This window comes from Gigantopelta aegis, chromosome 5 (assembly GCF_016097555.1).
Source record: "Gigantopelta aegis isolate Gae_Host chromosome 5, Gae_host_genome, whole genome shotgun sequence".
NCBI classification, from domain to species: Eukaryota; Metazoa; Mollusca; class Gastropoda; order Neomphalida; family Peltospiridae; genus Gigantopelta; species Gigantopelta aegis.
This window is the reverse complement of record NC_054703.1, coordinates 2368825-2391180: the sequence shown is the minus strand read 5'-3', so window position 1 is coordinate 2391180 and position 22356 is coordinate 2368825. Positions and strand designations below refer to the sequence as shown.

Genomic DNA, 22356 nt, shown 5'->3' with positions numbered 1-22356 from the left:
TTTCAACCAATGCCAGCCATAAAAGAATGGCTCACAAGTGGAAAGTGTTCTCGCCACATCCACGGCCACTAATAGTAGTAATACATACATCGACACAATAATTATGTTGAGATGAACAAATAAAGTTTAAATCAACAAATGGACACTATTTAAAAAATAAAGTTTAATTCAACAAATAGAGAAGACAGTGGATACTACTGGACAGACATATACATTTAGTACTTCCTGAGTAAGTGTTGTAACCTGTTGGCAAAATTCTTTATTTGTGCAATCAAATCAGTTACTTTCAGTATTATTACATTAATTAAGCACTGTATTAAATTAAATAGGAGTAACACAATTGGTTACCGTAAGAAGTATGGGCAAGTGGAAAAATATATGGGGCAAGTGAATTTTTTTTGAAATTTTTTGAAACCCTGGTATGTCCTGCTAAAAAGAAAAAAGGCAGTTGGTAATAAGAGGGTGAGGGCATGGTTTGAAATCGATGTACATACCTGGTAGTGTGTGAAAAATGAGGATCATGGAATTAAAATATATAATAGAATTGAATTGTAAAAAACAAGAAGATAAAAAAGTTAGTTTTGTTTAATGACACCACTAGAGAACATTGATTTATTAATCATTGGCTATTGGATGTCAAACATTTGGTAATTTTAACACAGAATCTTAGAAAGGAAACCTGCTAAATTTTTTCATTAGCAGCAAGGGATCTTTTATATGCACCATCCCATAGACAGGATAGCACATACCATGGCCTTTGATATACCAGTTGTGGTGCACTGGCTGGGATGAGAAATATCCCAATGGGCCCACCGACGGGGATCGATCCCAGACCCGACTGCGTATCAGGTGTGTGCTTTACCACTGGGCTACATCCCGCCCACATTGTAAATAACAGAAATATGACCTTCGCAGGTCATTGGATTTAAAATATCATGGGAAACACTTCTGCATGTAGTCCTCAAAAATGGACTGCCCTTTCCATTTTGCAGGTCACTTCTTCGATCCCTGAGTGAGGAAACTTACACTTGATTAATTGGTCAGATGATTAAAGGCATACTGTCACGGATTTAAGGACCATATTTCTCTAAAATTGAATAGTAAATAAAAATCACATTAATTCTTGGAAACCAAATGTAGCTACCGCATCACCTTAACTGAACCATGATGGAGTGAAATCCATGTCATCCCTCTCAGCAATTTTAGTTTTTGAATTATGGACCATTGCCATAATTCAATTATTTTTACAAAATGTCGTTAATAAATGGAGTATGGTGGTTATGAAGATGGTTGAATAAAATACATTTACGGACAAATCAAATTATTTTCGTTCAGGTAATACTTTGTTAGATCATTAAATAGGCCAGTTGTCTGTGACAATATGCCTTTAAAGTGAGCAATGCTCGACAAACTTAATTAAATCAGAAAATCATTTCTTTTGAAGCAGTTGATCAGACTCGCACACCAAAACATTATGGCAACAGCTCCACAGCTTCGACATAGCAGCTACAATGGCCGAGCACTCTGAACTTAATTAGTGCTGAATTTAAAAATAGCGCTTGCAGCTGAAGTGTTACTTTAGCATTGCCGCACTTGGTATAATTATAATCTTTTCTCACTGGCTGGAGAAAGTAAAAGAAGTTGGTAAATCAATGAATCCTTTCTGCTGATCGAACTGAAAGGTGATTAATTTTTCCCCATTGAAGACTGCATGCGCCATTATTGATAAATCAATGAGCCAATTGATCCTTTAGAGAAACGTCAGTGAGAAGAATCGTTTCCACTAGAAAGACAATTGAACCATTAGGAACAGTACAGATCAGTCAGCTAAATATAATTTTAAAGGAAAATCGTTCGCAAACAGTCGTTTCAGTTGCCATTATGAAGTCATCTCGGCCACCGGCCTCGGTGGCGTCGTGGCAGGCCATCGGTCTACAGGCTGGTAGGTACTGGGTTCGGATCCCAGTCGAGGCATGGGATTTTTAATCGAGATACCGACTCCAAACCCTGAGTGAGTGCTCCGCAAGGCTCAATGGGTAGGTGTAAACCACTTGCACCGACCAGTGATCCATAACTGGTTCAACAAAGGCCATGGTTTGTGCTATCCTGCCTGTGGGAAGCGCAAATAAAAGATCCCTTGCTGCCTGTCATAAAAAGAGTAGCCTATGTGGCGACAGCGGGTTTCCTCTAAAAACAGTGACCATATGTTTGACGTCCAATAGCCGATGATAAGATAAAAAATCAATGTGCTCTAGCGGCGTCGTTAAATAAAACAAACTTTACTTTCATCTCGGCCATAAACACTCCTTGGTTTTAGCCAAGTTAAAGACACAGTGGTGTTGTCTTAGAGGTCATTCAGTAATTACTTAATGTTTTTTTGTGATGATATGCCAGGAATTTGATTTGAAAATAGTGTCTTTTTTTAGGATTCCCACTGAATCATTTAAACATGATTTAATATAGATATTTTGGGATTCCATTTCATAATTTTACACCGGCATTGGTGGCGGCGTGGTTAGGCCATCAGTCTACAGGCTGGTAGGTACTGGGTTCGGATCCCAGTCGAGGCATGGGATTTTTAAGCCAAATACCGACTCCAACCCCTGAGAGAGTGTTCTGCAAGGCTCAATGGGTAGGTGTAAACCACTTGCACCGACCAGTGATCCATAACTGGTTCAACAAAAGCCATGGTTTGTGCTATCCTGCCTGTAGGAAGTGCAAATAAAAGATCCCTTGCTGCTAATCGAAAAGAGTAGCCCATGTAGTGGCCACAGCGGATTTCCTTTCAAAATCTGTATGGTCCTTAACCATATGTCTGACGCCATATAACCATAAATAAAATGTGTTGAGTGCGTCGTTAAATAAAACATTTCTTTCTTTTTTTCTCATAATTTTACACTTCCGACCCAAAATCTGAGATTCTTGAAAGCATGGAATCGTGCTGAATTTGCAGCCTGCTTTTAAAAATTGTACTCATGGTTAGGGTCTCCACGAGTACTCGAGTACAGGACTCGAGTACACGTGCAAGGAAGAGCACTCTTATTTAATTAAATTTATTTATGTCATTGTGCCATATGCCAGTTACATTATAGAGCTATGAGACATGGAGGGGAAAAGAAAAGCTGAATGTCACAGTGTGGAATGCAATATAATGGGCCATTGTATCAATCGCATGATTTGGCAGCCATGTTCAGCGCTGGAATTAAGATGCATAATGCTATTTTACTTTATTCTGTAGTTTTATTATTATCCAGTGTCGGGTACTCGGGTCCGGATCGAGTTTGACCATTAAGTACTCAAGTCCAATATTTTGAACTTTTGGAGGCCCTACTCAAAGAGTAGGTTTTTAGTTTTATGTACGTTTGTGTTGAAAGTTTGTGCATGTTACCGACCAATCAATAATATGGAACCCAATAATTACATAGTTTATTTTAAGAATCCAATTGTGGAGGCAACATTTATTTTAAATATTAAATATAATGACTGGGATGCCATTAGCAAGCTGTAGGTGGTGGGATTTCAATGATACACTGATAGAAATCAGCAGAAATTTTCTCTAAGGTCAACAATAGAAAGCTTTGTGACTGAATGTTAATATTTTACTATCTCACTGACAGGATAGCACACATCACTTTTTACAATCTAATTTGTACATGTTCATAACACTGTTAAGGGAGGATGTAAGATTTTCCTAGGGAGGGGGTTCAACATTTAAAAAGAGTACAGGTCTCAGTTGATCAGGGAGGGACGCAATGTTTATAAAGGGTACCTATAGTATTCAAAAGTACATTAATTATCTTTATTATATAACATTTAGTGAAATATCTTAAATTGTCATCCATTAAAGGCTTTTTTAGGAGATATCGCTGACACTATAATTTGCAATATCTCTTACAATATTTTCCTAGGAGATATCGCTTCTTATAATCTTGATTGGTCAAATTTTAATCACAAGACAGTGTTTTGTTACATCACTGTGCATGTTTCAGCGGAACTATTTTGCTGCTGGCATTTTAAAAATAAATGTAAATTGCCAAAAGTGATATAATAAATAGAAAATTTCATGTTTTTGTCAAATATGATTTATTTCTCATCTCGTAAAGTTTGCAATGATATCACACTCGTCGCACAATCGCGACTCGTGAAATATAATTGCAAACTTCATTCGATGAGATATAAATCATATTTGACAAGAAACATGAAATATCCTCTATATAACATGCAACCCCTCAAATTAAGAAAATATCCATGACAAAATTTGTGCTTTGGAAAAAAATTCTAATACATTCCACAGCAAAAAAGAAAAAGAAGAAAAAGTTCTGTGGACAATGAAAAAATCCATGGGATTGCATTATTGTAACAGTGTTTCTGCCAGAAAGAAATTTTTGGGTATGGCGCTATGGAATTGAATGCAACCACAGTCAACAGGGGGTATGGGGGAGGCTGCCCCAGAAAGAAAATGGGTTACGTTTAGGATTAGGGTTAAGAAAATCATACAGTAATGTTAGAATAATTAATTTTGTCAAAAGGTTAACTTAAAAACCAAAATCTGCTAAAATATTTGGGTATGGCGTCATACCCGTTTTACTCTCTGGCAAAAACCCTGGGTAATCTTCCACAGAAATATCCAGCTGACCCAGATATATTGCATGCTCCCAACTAAAAACAAATAAATGTATTGCATGGCATAAAATTTGGCACGAATGATTTTGTCATTCGTCTGTCGGTTATGCAAAACCAATATCAACATAAATGACTGATCGTTTGTGCAAAACCTGTAATCGTTCGTCAGAAAATTAAAAAAGATAACGGGCCTACATTGCCGATTGCTGGTTATTTTGGCCGATATAGGATTTGCATAATTTCGGTACTTTCCGTTCAGATCCAGAAGCATTAAACTCAATGCTTCCGGGAAATCCCTGTCTATTATCATTTCATTCAGATTATTGTTTGGCACCAATAAGTACTCCCCTGTAAAAGAACCGATGGGGTTATGCATTGTAATGTAAACGGGCAGCTTTCAAGTTGGTTCTAGCATACATTTTTTAAAAAGAAGTATTTATGATAGGACATTTAATGGAGAAAAGGTACGAAATTCGTTCTTATTGTGTTCAGGTTTAATTACCGTGATCCATTAAAATTTGCATTTGTATCTGAACTACTGAAGAAAATCGTTCGTGTAAACACTAAAACCACACGAACGACATATCGGTTGTCTCCAAAATTCAAACTGTATGCCCTGTATTGTATTCATCTGTGGAACATGTGACTCACACCAGTCTGTTGTAATAGTATGCATTTGTAACCTTGTTCCGTATTGATTACTAATAGCTGGTTGTTATAGCTACATGGATTTATTCAGGTGTTTTGAGTGGTCCGAACAAAGGCAGGCCCCTTCTTCCCAAAAGAAAGTGGCACTGAAAATTCCCTTTATTTTGTTAAAAATGCTTGCCGAAAACCACTTTTTGAACTAAAAATTTCAAGGTATTTTCCACTGAAAAAAACCTAAACCAAAGCCACCATCATGTTAAGAAATCTTTTTTCTTTTATTTTCTGGTGAGTGCCGTGTGCAAAATGGCGGGAAATATGAATTGTCGAATGCACTGTATGCAGAGTACAGTATGTCGACTGGCGTGACGTCGGGCGAGATATCTCGCCTGCAGTCGTCAGAAGGTTAACCACTGCGCCACCGAGGCCGGTAAAAGCTTATTAAACCAAAACACCTCCACCTAACTGTTGATAAATTGCATGTTATATAACTGTAATACTACACACTGACAAGTATCAGTACAGTGAGAACAGTTTAATGTGAATGGATAACAGTGCATCAGTGTGTTTGTGAGGGGATTTTATAGTACATGTAATAATAATATAAATATAAATATATCACAGGCCTAGCTCTGAGTCAGCAGAAAATGTTGTCAAATTATCTACTCAACTTCAAAAATTGCACAAACCCAACAGATATTTTCTAACAAAATATCAATTATTTGGCAAAATTATTTCGCAAAAATTATTTCACAAAATTAAAATAAAATTTGCCAGTTGTTTTTGAAATTCGCAGTTGGCGAATTTGGTGAGTTCCAGAGCCAGCCTTTAATCATAACTTAAATAAACAGACCCTAGTTTCAACCAGTGAAAATTAACACGAAGTTTAGTTAATCTACAAACCTGTAACACATTTGGATAAAGTTACAATTGAGTGAAACATGAGTCTATGACTTTGAAATGGTGAATTACCCTCTAAAAATAGACTAAAACTTGACTTCATAACTGTTACTTCTCAGACAAACGTGCGTTTTTAAAAATGTGAGAAATGCATTTTGTGATGTTAAAAACACCAGGATGACCAAAAACACTTTGAATGTACAGAAATGGATAATCTAAACAATAAACTTTAAGTAAAGTATGATTTCAGTTATCAAAAACGGCTCTAATAGTAAAAAAAACATATACCTTAGTGTTTAAAAACTAGGGTATGGACCTTTAATGCACGACCATGTACATGTATGTAGGTTACCAGGCCTCTATTTTCAAAGCCATCTTAGCACTACAAAATCGTAAAGCATCGTAAGCTATGACCCCTCTATGGTGTGTGTTATAGTGATGTCATAGCTTACAGTGGTTTTACAATTTGGTATGTTAAGATGCTTCTAAAATATGGGCGCATGCCTATGTTTTTGTGGTAACCTGTATATATGGACTAATTTAATTTGGGGTATTTGGGGGGGGGGGGGGGGGGGGGATTCTGCTGAAATCGTAAAATGATGTACATGTAATACAATTACTTTGGAATTCCATCTCATAATCTTATGCTTCCGATTCAAAATCTGGGATTCCGTGAAACACGGAATCGTGGTAAATTCACAGCCCGCAAGGATTACCATGCACTGTTAATTTCGACATGTGTAACTTTCAGGGGTTGATCTCTGTTTCAGAAACCGACATCGGAGTTGATGACAGCGATACAGCTGGGTATAGGTCAGAGTGTTGGGGGATTGTCTTCGAAACCAGAGAGAGATGTACTGATGCAGGACTTTGCTGTTGTCGAAAGTGTTTTCTACCCAAGGTTGGCACTAAAATAGTCAACGTAGCACAGTGGTAAAATGCGCTGTCAAAGTCCATTAGCAGCAGAAAGATGTTTTATATGCACTTTCACACAGGCAAGACAACACATACCACAGCCTTTGATATACTAGTCATGTTACACTGGTTGGAACGGGAATGAATTAATGAATGTTTAACGACACCCCAGCACTGGAACGGGAAAACCCATTCAAAGAATGGGTCTTCTGATGTGGTTCAATCCCCGTCAGTGGGCTCATTGAGCTATTTCTCATTCCAACCAGTGCACCTGGACTGGTATATCAAAGGCTGTGGTATGTGTTATCCTGTCTGTGGGAAAGTGCGTATATATATGAAAGATACCTTTGCTGCTAATGGAAAGATATTGGTGGTTTTCTCTAAGACTACAAGTAAACAACTAACAAATGTTTGACATCCAATAGCTGATGATTAATAAAATCAATGCTTTAGTGGTGTCGTTAAATTATTATTATTAAATTATTATTTTTAATTTAATATACTTGGCGTTGTTTCACACCCAGTGTATTTTTTTAGGTTGAAGTTTTTTCGTTATTAGCAAGAGATCTTTTATATGCACCTGGGGAAAGCGATCTACCAATGTAATATATATTTGTTTACCAAATGGCATTGCATCTAAAAGGTTGCCTGTTTGTAGGTTATTAATCATTATCATTCAAGACGCTTAATGATATTTCCGTCTTGATTTGTTTAAGGAATGCGATTTTTCCCTTGCTGACATTTTGCTAATGTATGTTTTTTCTTTCAAAAGTGTTTTTGTCTAGCTTTCATGAATTCAAAATGCGAAATATAAAGGTTTTATTTTCTTGGTGATGGCATAAACGTTTGCATTTAGCTCCCAATGCATAGGTTTTCGTTTTTAACTGCCACTTATCACAAACTACAAGTCCTAGATTACTCAAAGTTGGTTTGTAGTTGCATATATGCATGCTCACAGGGCTCGAACTTAAGAATTTATCACTCACAGCAATTAAAAAAACAAATTGCCGTCGGTGAACGACGGCAATTTTGAGTATGCCGATGGCATTTTTTTTTAATTGACTTTTTTGCAGCAATTAAACGTGACAGGTTATTTTTCTGTATGTACATGTAGTCAAAGTTCTTCAGTTTATGTCAGTAAACAAGAATTTATTATAAATTGAATCATGGACTACTAGCATAAGCTAATATTTAACGGAACCTGGTGTTTCTGAGACCAGTTTTCGGTGAATATGATATGAAAATTGTTCTATGGATGACATAAATTATATACAGTGTTCTCGCTGGGTGAAAATTAAAGGAGGATGGTCATGTGTCCTCCACCCCACCGCACCATTTAAAAAAAAAAAAAAAAAAAACTAAACCCCCCCCAAAAAAACCCCCAACAACAACTGAAAAGCTAAAAAAAGAGACACGTTTGGTTACCGTATATCATTGTATGTTGGTCGACTTTGTGGAAATACCTATGCCTTATTTTGCCCCTCGGTATCTGGTACTGAAGAGTTAGTACCATGTACAAGCTGCTGACATTCACGGGTATTCGTTTTGCTAAACCGATAAAGTTTTAATATTATTTTAATAAATATTTTAAGATATTTGAAAAATAATAAAGAATTTTTTAAAGTGATCTCCTACTGTTGGATAAAAAATTTCTGTTCTTTTTATTTCCCATCTTCATCGAGTGAATCGATCGCATTGATCGATAAAAAAGTACATGTGGTTTCGTTTTTGTAAAGGCAGTGTATATACTATTTGGCACCCAAGATAAATGATTTTAATAATGAACACTACCACTTTTGTTTTTATAAGCGGTGATAACCCCCTCCCCCCAAAAAAAATTAAAACAAATTAAAAGTTTCAATATTTTATAAGGAATTGCTGAATAAACAAATGACAGTAAGTAAAAATCATCAGTTACGACCAATTAAATCTTCAAGTGAGGCTGAAATATCAGACACGAGATGGTAGACACAAAAGAGAGAATGACCGTGACAAATTATGCGCCAAATAAGTAGGGTTTTTTTTCAGTCTGAGATTGCCGAAACGATAAAAATAAAATGTGAGAGTTTTCATTGCTAAAATAAAATATAACTGTTATTGTGTGTATCAAACATACAAATGGATACTGGTATAGGATACAACAGAGGCTGTTAAAAAATAGTATTAAATTACGTTACGGTAACTGCCGTAATCTATTGAAGTTTTTCGTCAGCTGCGCGTTCGTACACAACACGGTTTGTTTTCTTTGATGCCCCATGTGCAAACTGATTGATGTTTTCCAGTGTGAAAAAACCTGTGTATCTTAAAATAGCGGAGCTGGGTGCTGCAAATTATAACAGGATGCCGAAAAATAAAGAGGGGTGCAGAAAAACAAAGAGGGGTGCAGAAAAACAAATGGGGCTGCCAAACGTGAAAAGGGGTGGCATAATGCCAAAGCGAGGAGGCAAAATGCAGTGAGAACGTATATTATATAACACAGGATACACGCATGACTAAATATAGTTCCATCGCGTGGTACTAACTAAACGCCCATTAACTCCAACAAGGACCCAAATGTCCGTGTTAAATACTGGCAGATAATGTTCATACACGTTTATGCATTTTGCCGTCAGTGAGGAGCTTTACCGACAGCAGTAATTTTTATCCGGCGGCACAAAAGTGCCATTGGTGATGCCCTCGACTGACGGCAGTTTATATGTCACCGACGGCAATTGCTGTCGTTGCCGCCGCAAAATTCGAGCCCTGTGCTCATCATAATTACTGCATGTTTAAAACATTTATGTAATCTATATATAAACATTTTAATTATTTTTAAAATATATATATATTTTTTTATATAACCAGATCTATTACTCTTGAATGTTACACAGGTCTTTAGATTGCATCCAAGTCGAGACATTAAACGTGCCCAAAATACATACGCCCGGAATAATCATGTTCCCAAGCACAAATATGCTGACCGTGAAATATTTCACCTCAAAACCACTGAATTGTTAAATATATTGAATATTGACAACTCGACAGCAGCTGTTAATGACAGCAGTGCTCCAAGACGACCTTCCTGCACCAAGACGACCTTCCTGCACTCAGAAACATCAAACGCCCTTATTATGCCCAGGGGTTGGGACATAGCCTAGTGGTAAAGCGTTCGCTTGATGCATGGTCAGTCTGGGATCGATCCCCATCAGTGGACCCATTGGGCTATTTTTTGCTCTAGCCAGTGCACCTATCAACGGTCGTGGTATGTGTTACCCTGTCTGCGATGATGCATATAAAAGATCCCTTGCTGCTAATCGAAAAGAGTAGGCCATGAATATGTCTGAATTACCAAATGTTTGACATCCAATAGCCGATGATTAACAAATCAATGTGCTCTAGTGGTGTCGTTAAACAAAACAAACAAACAAACAAACACTATTCTAGTGGAGGTCAACTACATGGAATAAACACAGTGGTCGCTTTGACTCTCTCGGGTAGCAACAGCGAGTTTCCTCTCTCAATATCTGTGTGGTCCTTAACCATATGTCCGATGCTATATAACTGTAAATAAAATGTGTTGAGTGCGTCGTTAAGTAAAAAAATTCCTTGCCCAAATTAGTCAGATCTAAAGCCCTGTTACTTGACCTTATTTTTTATTTAACTCAATGATAGGTAAGCCATTTAATTAAAAGGGACATTCCTGAGTTTTTTTCCACATAAAATATTAGTGGATATATATTAAACGTGTTTCTGATCGTTCTAATATTTGTACTACGGTAGGTTAAATTTCAAAAGACAGAATCCAGTTTGGGTTTCTTAGAAACATTCAGACGACCAGAAACTCATTGAATATACAGACACTGATATTCTAAACAAGAAACTATATTTAATCATAGAAATATTTTATTAGTCGGAAACATCTTACAATGCAGCAAACTCAGGAATGTCCCTTTAATTTTCAGGTCATTGCAGCATATGACTAGGGCATACCGGAGATTTGTTGCATGGCCGTTGTTAAGATTCGAGCCCTGCTTATTGACTAATTAATATTACTTCTGTGTTGTAGAGAGGGAAGCAATCTCACCCCAGCACACCACTGCAGTGATTTCCGATTCAAAACCTATGCACCCATTGCTTTTCGATACTTTCGAGAATTGTTCGACATTCAGCCTGATGATTTTATGGTAAGTTTATTTGAATTCTTTTATTTTTTATAAACCAAACTTTAATAGAGTTGGAAACTTTTAGAAGTCAGGTCAATGTCATACAAATTGTATGAGTAATGTCATTAAGGAGTTTACTTTTATAAGCACGGGCCCAGGTTTCTTTTTTTTTATTATTTACTTTTTCTTTTGTTCCTTACTTCCATCCTTCCTTCCTTCCTCCCCGTCAGTGGGCCCATTGAACTATTTCTCACTCCAGCCTAGTAACCATATGTCCGACGCCATATAACCGTCAATAAAATGTGTTGAGCGCGTCGTTAAATAAAATGTTTCCTTCCTTTCTGTATATCTGAAGTGTTCATAGTCATTCTGGTGTTTGTAATGCCATGAAATGCATTTTTTTTTTTTAAATCTTAAAAATACGTATTCGTCTGAAAAGTAAGGAATGTGAAAATGAGCTCTAGTTATTTTTAGAGGAGATTTCCCCATTTCAACGTAACAGCCTCTTCTTTCACTCTCTTACATATATTTGTTCAGATATGTTACAGGTTTGTAGATTAACTAAACTTAATATCTTGATTCCATGGGTTCAAGCTAAGGTCAGTTTTTTTTATTAAGAATCGGCCACAAATGTTACATATCTGTAAAGCCCAGTTCTCACTTGAAAGATTTTTCGTACAACTGCGGTGCTACTAAAATATTGTACAGCCGTACGAATTACCTAGGTCTCTCTCTCTCCCCCCCCCCCGCGCAGTCTCACTTGTGCAACTGCCTTTCTGCACCGGGCTCGCATGAGATTTGCACAGGTTGCACGGAAGTCTGATGGATGTCGCAGGGGGTCCGCTGGGAGTCGCACATCTTGGCTCCCTTAAGACTCGCGTACGACTCCCGTGCGACTGCTGTGCAACCTCTGTGCGAACCTCGAGACAGCCGTACGATAATTTTAAACATTTGAAAAATGTCGCACCGGCATGCGACATGTCCGAAATACACACGACACCCCTACAACATGTGCGAATCATCAACATACTGCCGTGCGATTGCCGCACGCCCTGTACGATTTGGTGGTCGCACGGAATTCGCGTAGAAAATCGTTCAAGTGAGAACGGGGTTTTAGCCACATGTTTCTAACCAATAATGACTGCATCAAATTTACCCTATCCCTATGCAAGAGTCTCGCCTTATGCGCAATCGATCTAGGATCGATTCCTGTTGGTGGGCCCATTGGACTATTTCTTGTTCCAGCCAGTGTTCCACAACTGGTGTAACAAAGGCTGTGGTATGTACTGTCCTGTCTGTGGGATGATGCATATAAAAGATCCCTTGCTGCTAGGCTAATGATAAAATGTAGCAGGTTTTCTTTAAGACTATATGTCAAATTTACCACGTTTGACATCTAATAACCAATGATTAATAATCAATGTGCTCTAGTGGTGGTGGTGTTAATAAAAAAATAAAAAAAAGAAGTTTTTTGTTTTGTTTTTTTAATTAAGAATCGGCCATAAATGTTGAATATCTGTTAGCCACACGTTTCTAACCAATAATTACTTCATCAAATTTACCGTATCCCTATGCAAGAGTTGTCAGACCTTGGTGCTATACGATTTTCCACAGCACTGACGATAATAATGATATGTTCTCATTTCAGCTTTCTCTGTGCCATGATCCTTTGCGAGAGTTGTCAAACCCTGGTGCGAGCGGTAGTATCTTCTACATCACTGATGATAATATGTTTTCATTTCAGCTTTCTCTGTGCCATGATCCTTTGCGAGAGTTGTCTAACCCTGGTGCCAGCAGTAATATTTTCTACATCACTGATAATAATAATGATATGTTCTCATTTCAGCTTTCTCTGTGCCATGATCCTTTGCGAGAGTTGTCTAACCCTGGAGCGAGCGGTAGTATCTTCTACATCACTGATGATGATGAATTCATTATCAAAACCCTGCAACACAAGGAAGCCGATTTCTTACAAAAGTTGTTACCAGGATATTTTTTGGTAGGCTGATATTATTTCCTTTGTTCGAATTACCTGACATTTTAATTTAGTTGTATCTTGGTTAAATTCACACATATGTATAATTTTCACATCTCTACTTATTGTTCTTTCTTTCTTTCTTTCTTTCTTTCTTTCTCTTTGTTTGTTTGTTTCTCTCTTTCTCTTTTTCTTTCTTTTTCTTTCTTTCTTTCTTTCTTTCTTTCATTTCTTTCTTTCTCTTTGTTTGTTTGTTTGTTTTTTTCTTCTTTATTTTGTATTTTGCATGCCTCAGAATAAATTGATAGAATGCATGGGTGTGATTAACTTCAACCTCGACATGACCTGTATATCAAAAGCCTTGGTATGTGCTATTCTGTCTGTGATGGTGCATATAAAAGATCCCTTGCTACTAATGGAAAAATGTGGCGGGTTTTCCTCTAAGATTACCAAATGTTTGACATCCAATAGCTGATGATTAATAAACCAGTGTGCTCTAGTGGTGGTGTTAAACAAAACAAACTTTAACGTTAGTTAGTCATTAATATTTTGGGCTTCATTTATTGATTCATTCGTTGAATCATTGATTGATTAATTCATTCATTTGGGGCGAGACGTAGCCCAGTGGTACAGCGCTCGCTCGATCGATGCACGGTCGGTGTGGGATCGATCCTCGTTGGTGGCCCATTGGGCTATTTCTCGTTCCAGCCAGTGCACCACAACTGGTATATCAAAGGCCATGGTATGTACTATCCTGTCTGTGGGATGGTGCATATAAAAGATCCCTTGCTGCTAATCGAAAAGAGTAGCCCATGAAGTGGCGAAAGCGGGTTTCCTCTCAATATCTGTGTAGTCCGTAACCATATGTCGATGCCATATAGTTGTAAATAAAATGTGTTGAGTGCGTCGTTAAATAAAACATTTCCTTGATTGATTGATTGATTCATTCATTCATTCATTCATTCATTCATTCATTCATTCATTCATTCATTCATTCATTCATTCATTCATTCATTCTCTTTTCAGAACATCAGTCAGAACTCAAGAACGTTACTTCCCAAGTTTTATGGACTATATTGTTACCAGGCAAGTCTGTATTTTGTTTAGCTTTTTAAAACTAGAATTTCTCTCCGAATCATTTATGGTACCAGACTGCAAATTTTAGCAGAATTCCATGCTTCTGCATATCCCATAATTTGGGTCTTAATAATAAGATAATGAAACAGAATCTCAAAATTGTCAACGATGGGTCGTTTCACTTTCGACAATTTCTTTAAGTTCGAGCCCTGGAGTATTAAATTTAGGACACAAAAACTATTTTTTTTACCTAACGCATAAATGATTTATGTCGGTTTTAAATTCTCAGAGATGTGATTACATATTTTTCATTGTGCGATTTAACCTAGATAGCTTCTTAAAATGTGACATTTAAAACTATTTTGTATATTCTCACTTATGGTGCTACCGTATATCTTCGCCTATAAGTCAAATTTTTTTCACCCAAAAATTATTTTATAACTTGAGGGGGTCGACTTATAAGAGGGTAAAAAAATTTCACCCAAAATTATTACCGTTTTGTGGATTATTTTACAAGTTTTATTGTTGAATTATGCCCTGTATTTATACTCCAATATGTTAATTTAACAAATTTATTGTTTATAACCTATTTATTTGGCATTAGACCGGTTTTGGTGTGCGATCTCACTCGCATGCCAAGACAGCAGTCCACTTAGTTAAAGTAACAGCCATCACTCTAATAGCAATAATGTAAACAATACTAAATACCTGTTGCCTGAGTTTATTTTGAAATATGGTCACTGACATTAATTGTTGTTAAAACAATCTTTTGTTGACTATCAGCTTCATGAATATTACTGAGCTTTCTCTTAAAATAGCTTAGACTGGTCTCTGCAGTTCACTTGAGCAGCAGGAACACATGTCATTTGGTACAAAAACCAGTGTACTTTCCAGAGTTATCCTCCTTACATATATTAATATGGCGGCAAAACGTGATTAACTGATGATACTTTCAGTTTTATCGTAGTGATCTGTTGTCAGTGTTGATAAATAAAGTTGTTGTCAGTGCACAAAACCATGCTGTACAGTGCCATACAGTAACAGTCAAACAGCTTTCACTAAGGGAATATTTCGTTTTGATGCTATGTAGTTTGATTAGAATATTGTGATGTACAAAATGGAAAAACCAAAGTTTGTAAAATAATTTTCTTTTGTTCAAATATCGTACATTATTGTTCTCATGTGCTGAAAACAAGAAATACTTCAATATTTATAAGTTGTTTTTCATGAGTCGACTTACGGGTCTTAAAAAAATAAGTTTTCAGGGTTGGAAATTAGGGACTCGACTTATAGTCGAGATCGACTTACAGGCGAAGATATACAGTAGTCAGTTTTGAGTGCTAGGAAAAAACCAGTCATGTAAGTTTAATATTAGTGCCAAGCCATATTTTTTAATTGGTTGAAACATGTTGGGTGTTAATTAAATGTTTTAAATCCCACAAATGCATTGCCTTTGTAACATATTTTTCATTGTGCGATATATTTTTTTCATAATGAATTTGAAGAAAATAGTTAATGTGAATATCTTTTTAAAATTTAAATTTAATTAATTTTTTGTGACATTTTTTAATTTTTAATTTTTATAAATTTTTAATTGTTTTTTCAGTGTGGTGGTAAAAACATTCGATTCATTGTGATGAACAATCTGCTTCCATCGACCATTGCGATTCACGAGAAGTATGATTTGAAGGGAAGTACGTACAAGCGAAAAGCCTCGAAGAGGGAACGCTTGAAATCAAATCCAACGTACAAAGATCTAGATTTTCAGGAGTTCCATCCCGAAGGGATTCTCCTGGAGAAGGAAATACACGACGGTCTGATAAAAACTTTACAACGAGATTGTAGGGTAGGTGTGGTCTAAATAGAACATTTAAAAAATATAATGGTCTGGTTGTAGAGAATATTATATGAGTGCCATTAATAGAGATTATTGTATGAGTTTGTGTGTCGTACTGATTTTACGAAACGAATATGAATAGAGTTTCACCAGATTTTTAAAATGACGTATGTAGACACCAAATAGCAGTATTTTTAATTTTTTTTAAATGTGATGAGATTTCATTAAACAAATATTCCTTTTTTTTCCTTCTGATGCCTTGTGTAATATCTGAACTGGACGATACGCCTATTGTAACACATGATATAGTAATTGTTTTGTTTGTACAGGTTTTGGAGAGCTTCAAGATCATGGATTACAGTTTATTGGTTGGTATTCACAATCTGGACAAGTCTTTGATTGAACGAGTAAGCTATTGAACATGTTTTTGTTAATATCGGAACATCACACATACATGCCCACGTGCATGCTCTCCTTCATGCACACACACTGTTGGTTAGAAGAAGATTCTACCACATACGATGGCCTTTGGGTGGAAAAAGGATTTAAATGATTAGTGCTATGCACCTATTGTCATGTTCTAGGATCAATCCCCGTCATTGACCCATTGGGCTATTTCTCGTTCCAGCCAGTGCTCCACGATTGGTGTAACAAAGGCCATGGTATGTACTATCCTGTTTGTGGGATGGTGCATATAAAAGATCCCTTGCTGCTAATCGAAAAGAGTAGCCCATGAAGTGGACAGAAAGTTTCCTCTCTCAGTATCTGTGTGGTCCTTGACCAGATGTCTGACGCCATATAACCATAAATAAAATGTATTGAGTGCGTCGTTAAATAAAACATTTCCTTCCGTACAGTATTGCTGTGTCCAGAAATTTGGTGTCGGTTGAGTGGGATATAGCCCATTGGTAAAGTGCACACCTGATCAGTGCCAAGTATGCCTATTGGGCTATTTCTTTTTCTTTTCTCTTTAACCTGACCTCAAACAATTGCACAGGTTGGGATGTAGCCCAGTGGTACAGCTCTCGCTCAGTGCGCGGTTGGTGTGGGATCGATCCCCGTTAGTGGGCCCATTGAGCTATTTCTCGTTCCAACCAGTGCACCACAACTGGTATATCAAAGGCTGTGGTATGTACAACCCTGTCTGTGGGATGGTGCATATAAAAGATCCCTTGCTGCTAATCGAAAAGAGTAGCCCATGCAGTGGCAACAGCGGGTTTCCTCTCTCAATATCTGTGTGGTCCTTAACCATATTTCTGATGCTGTATAACCGTAAATAAAATGTGTTGAGTGTGTCGTTAAATAAAATGTTCCTTCGAAACAATTGCACATTTCAATAGGGATATTAGTCTGGTCCGAACATTCCAACAGCCAATGGGATAGCTAATACATCTTCCAATGAGTCCTGAACTTCCTGTTCCAAGTTTTCTCCAGTTTCATCCAGTGCTCCACAACTGGTATATAACAAAAGCTGTGGTGTGTCCTGTCTGAGATGATGCATATAAAAGTTACCGAATCGAAAACAGTAGGCTATGGATTTACCCATCTTATTATCTGTGTGGTAGTACATGTACTAAATCATATAACTTCCGGCTGGGTCAAAGTTTGAGGTGCACCCAACTTTTGATAGAGAAGTTAACACCACAAGTCCTGTGATTGATGATAAATGTGAGTGTGTTTGTTTGTTGAAAACAAAAATAGTTTCATCTGGGCAAAAAATGTATGCAATTTTATTTCATCATGTACCACTGTGTCAAGGCTTTGAGCTTGAAACATGTATGGGGTACCTGAAAAAAGAAAGTACTCAAATTTTGTGCGGAACTAGGATAATCATAGATGCTACCCGTTACCTCTTAAATGAGCAGCTTAACCCCAAATGTTTTCTGATTTACTTTATGGGTGAGGTGTGGTAGTATTTATATCTGTGGTGTTTGTCGATTGATAGCTGCAAGTAGGAGTTTTAGCCACATACATGTATGTTACTGCTGTTGTATATTATATGGATTTGATTTGATGGCATACACCCGTAACTAAATGTCGATGCCATATAACCATTATAATACATGTACAAAAACACTAAAAAAACATTGGGGGGTTGGGGGTGGGTGCAGGATATTCATATTTACAAAATTGACTTAGCTGCAACATTTGACTACTTGTAGTTGTAGTTATTTACTAGCCCAACATTGAATATCACTAGCCCTGGGAGTGGGGCTACCATAATCTAGAAGCCCTGTCTGGCATGGCAGTTGTAGTTATTTACTAGTCCAACATTGAATATCACTAGCCCTGGGAGTGGGGCTACCATAATCTAGAAGCCCTGTCTGGCATGGCAGTAGTAGTTATTTACTAGCCCAACATTGAATATCACTAGCCCTGGGAGTGGGGCTACCATAATCTAGAAGCCCTGTCTGGCATGGCAGTAGTAGTTATTTACTAGCCCAACATTGAATATCACTAGCCCTGGGAGTGGGGCTACCATAATCTAGAAGCCCTGTCTGGCATGGCAGTAGTAGTTATTTACTAGCCCAACATTGAATATCACTAGCCAGGGGAGTGGGGCTACCATAATCTAGAAGCCCTGTCTGGCATGGCAGTAGTAGTTATTTACTAGCCCAACATTGAATATCACTAGCCAGGGAGTGGGGCTACCATAATCTAGAAGCCCTGTCTGGCATGGCAGTAGCAGTTATTTACTAGCCCAACATTGAATATCACTAGCCAGGGGAGTGGGGCTACCATAATCTAGAAGCCCTGTCTGGCATGGCATATCTAGTTATTTACTAGCCCAACATTGAATATCACTAGCCCTGGGAGTGGGGCTACCATAATCTAGAAGCCCTGTCTGGCATGGCAGTAGTAGTTATTTACTAGCCCAACATTGAATATCACTAGCCATGGGAGTGGGGCTACCATAATCTAGAAGCCCTGTCTGGCATGGCAGTAGTAGTTATTTACTAGCCCAACATTGAATATCACTAGCCCTGGGAGTGGGGCTACCATAATCTAGAAGCCCTGTCTGGCATGGCATAATAGAAGTTATTTACTAGCCCAACATTGAATATCACTAGCCATGGGAGTGGGGCTACCATAATCTAGAAGCCCTGTCTGGCATGGCAGTAGCCAGTTATTTACTAGCCCAACATTGAATATCACTAGCCATGGGAGTGGGGCTACCATAATCTAGAAGCCCTGTCTGGCATGGCACTAGCCATGGGAGTGTTATTTACTAGCCCAACATTGAATATCACTAGCCAGGGGAGTGGGGCTACCATAATCTAGAAGCCCTGTCTGGCATGGCATTGCAGTTATTTACTAGCCCAACATTGAATATCACTAGCCCTGGGAGTGGGGCTACATTAATCTAGAAGCCCTGTCTGGCATGGCATAATCTAGAAGTTATTTACTAGCCCAACATTGAATATCACTAGCCAGGGGAGTGGGGCTACCATAATCTAGAAGCCCTGTACTAGCATGGCAGTAGAAGTTATTTACTAGCCCAACATTGAATATCACTAGCCCTGGGAGTGGGGCTACCATAATCTAGAAGCCCTGTCTGGCATGGCAGTAGCTTATTTACTAGCCCAACATTGAATATCACTAGCCAGGGGAGTGGGGCTACCATAATCTAGAAGCCCTGTACTAGCCCAACATTAAAGTTATTTACTAGCCCAACAGTGAATACCATAATCTAGAAGCCCTGTACTAGCCCAACATTAATATCACTAGCCATGTCTGGGGCTACCATAATCTAGGCCCTGTAGTAGCCCAACATTAATTACTAGCCCAACATTGAATATCACTAGCCAGGGGAGTGGGGCTACCATAATCTAGAAGCCCTGTACTAGCCCAACATTGAATATCACTAGCCATGGGAGTGGGGCTACCATAATCTAGAAGCCCTGTACTAGCCCAACATTGAATATCACTAGCCAGGGGAGTGGGGCTACCATAATCTAGAAGCCCTGTACTAGCCCAACATTGAATATCACTAGCCAGGGGAGTGGGGCTACCATAATCTAGAAGCCCTGTACTAGCCCAACATGGCATATCACTAGCCATGGGAGTAGCCCTACCATAATCTAGAAGCCCTGTACTAGCCCAACATTAAATATCACTAGCCATGGGAGTGTACTACCATAATCTAGAAGCCCTGTACTAGCCCAACATTAAATATCACTAGCCAGGGGAGTGGGGCTACCATAATCTAGAAGCCCTGTACTAGCCCAACATTGAATATCACTAGCCATGGGAGTGGGGCTACCATAATCTAGAAGCCCTGTACTAGCCCAACATTGAATATCACTAGCCATGGGAGTGGGGCTACCATAATCTAGAAGCCCTGTACTAGCCCAACATTAGTATCACTAGCCATATTTCTAGAAGCCCTGTACTAGCCCAACATTGAATATCACTAGCCATGGGAGTGGGGCTACCATAATCTAGAAGCCCTGTACTAGCCAACATTAGTTATCACTAGCCCAACATTGACCATAATCTAGAAGCCCTGTACTAGCCCAACATACCATATCACTAGCCATGGGAGTGGGGCTACCATAATCTAGAAGCCCTGTACTAGCCCAACATTGAATATCACTAGCCATGGGAGTGGGGCTACCATAATCTAGAAGCCCTGTACTGGCATGGCATTAATATCACTAGCCCAACATTGAATATCACTAGCCCTGGGAGTGGGGCTACCATAATCTAGAAGCCCTGTCTGTGCATGGCATAATCTAGTAGCCCTTTACTAGCCCAACATTGAATATCACTAGCCAGGGGAGTGGGGCTACCATAATCTAGAAGCCCTGTACTAGCCCAACATTGAATATCACTAGCCATTTAGTAGCCCTACCATAATCTAGAAGCCCTGTACTAGCCCAACCATAATATCACTAGCCATGGGAGTGTACTACCATAATCTAGAAGCCCTGTACTAGCCCAACATTGAATATCACTAGCCAGGGGAGTGGGGCTACCATAATCTAGAAGCCCTGTACTAGCCCAACATTAAATATCACTAGCCATGGGAGTGGGGCTACCATAATCTAGAAGCCCTGTACTAGCCCAACATTAAATATCACTAGCCATGGGAGTGGGGCTACCATAATCTAGAAGCCCTGTACTAGCCCAACATTGAATATCACTAGCCAGGGGAGTGGGGCTACCATAATCTAGAAGCCCTGTACTAGCCCAACATTGAATATCACTAGCCATGGGAGTGGGGCTACCATAATCTAGAAGCCCTGTACTAGCCCAACATTAAATATCACTAGCCATGGGAGTGTACTACCATAATCTAGAAGCCCTGTACTAGCCCAACATTAAATATCACTAGCCAGGGGAGTGGGGCTACCATAATCTAGAAGCCCTGTACTAGCCCAACATTGAATATCACTAGCCATGGGAGTGGGGCTACCATAATCTAGAAGCCCTGTCTGGCATGGCACTAGTAGTTATTTACTACTAGCCCAACATTGAATATCACTAGCCAGGGGAGTGGGGCTACCATAATCTAGAAGCCCTGTACTAGCCCAACATTGAATATCACTAGCCATGGGAGTGTACTACCATAATCTAGAAGCCCTGTACTAGCCCAACATTAAATATCACTAGCCATGGGAGTGTACTACCATAATCTAGAAGCCCTGTACTAGCCCAACATTAAATATCACTAGCCAGGGGAGTGGGGCTACCATAATCTAGAAGCCCTGTACTAGCCCAACATTGAATATCACTAGCCATGGGAGTGGGGCTACCATAATCTAGAAGCCCTGTCTGGCATGGCAACAGTAGTTATTTACTAGCCCAACATTGAATATCACTAGCCAGGGGAGTGGGGCTACCATAATCTAGAAGCCCTGTACTAGCCCAACATTGAATATCACTAGCCATGGGAGTGGGGCTACCATAATCTAGAAGCCCTGTACTAGCCCAACATTGAATATCACTAGCCAGGGGAGTGGGGCTACCATAATCTAGAAGCCCTGTACTAGCCCAACATTGAATATCACTAGCCATGGGAGTGGGGCTACCATAATCTAGAAGTTATGTACTAGCCCAACATTGAATATCACTAGCCAGGGGAGTGGGGCTACCATAATCTAGAAGCCCTGTACTAGCCCAACATTGAATATCACTAGCCATGGGAGTGGGGCTACCATAATCTAGAAGCCCTGTACTAGCCCAACATTAAATATCACTAGCCATGGGAGTGTACTACCATAATCTAGAAGCCCTGT

At 38.6% G+C, this 22356-nt stretch overlaps 1 protein-coding gene across 6 annotated transcripts in view; it reads left to right on the top strand.

Moving 5' to 3' along the window:
* LOC121373202 (phosphatidylinositol 4-phosphate 5-kinase type-1 beta-like) overlaps positions 1-22356 on the top strand; it is an 84917-nt gene that overhangs the window by 14541 nt on the left and 48020 nt on the right. For all 6 annotated transcript variants that reach the window (XM_041499678.1, XM_041499680.1, XM_041499679.1 and 3 more), the window contains exons 4-9: positions 6939-7069; positions 11129-11246; positions 13072-13224; positions 14227-14286; positions 15884-16123; positions 16444-16521. In XM_041499678.1, the coding sequence (XP_041355612.1) occupies positions 6939-7069; positions 11129-11246; positions 13072-13224; positions 14227-14286; positions 15884-16123; positions 16444-16521 (780 nt within the window). The remainder of the gene's footprint in view (positions 1-6938; positions 7070-11128; positions 11247-13071; positions 13225-14226; positions 14287-15883; positions 16124-16443; positions 16522-22356) is intronic.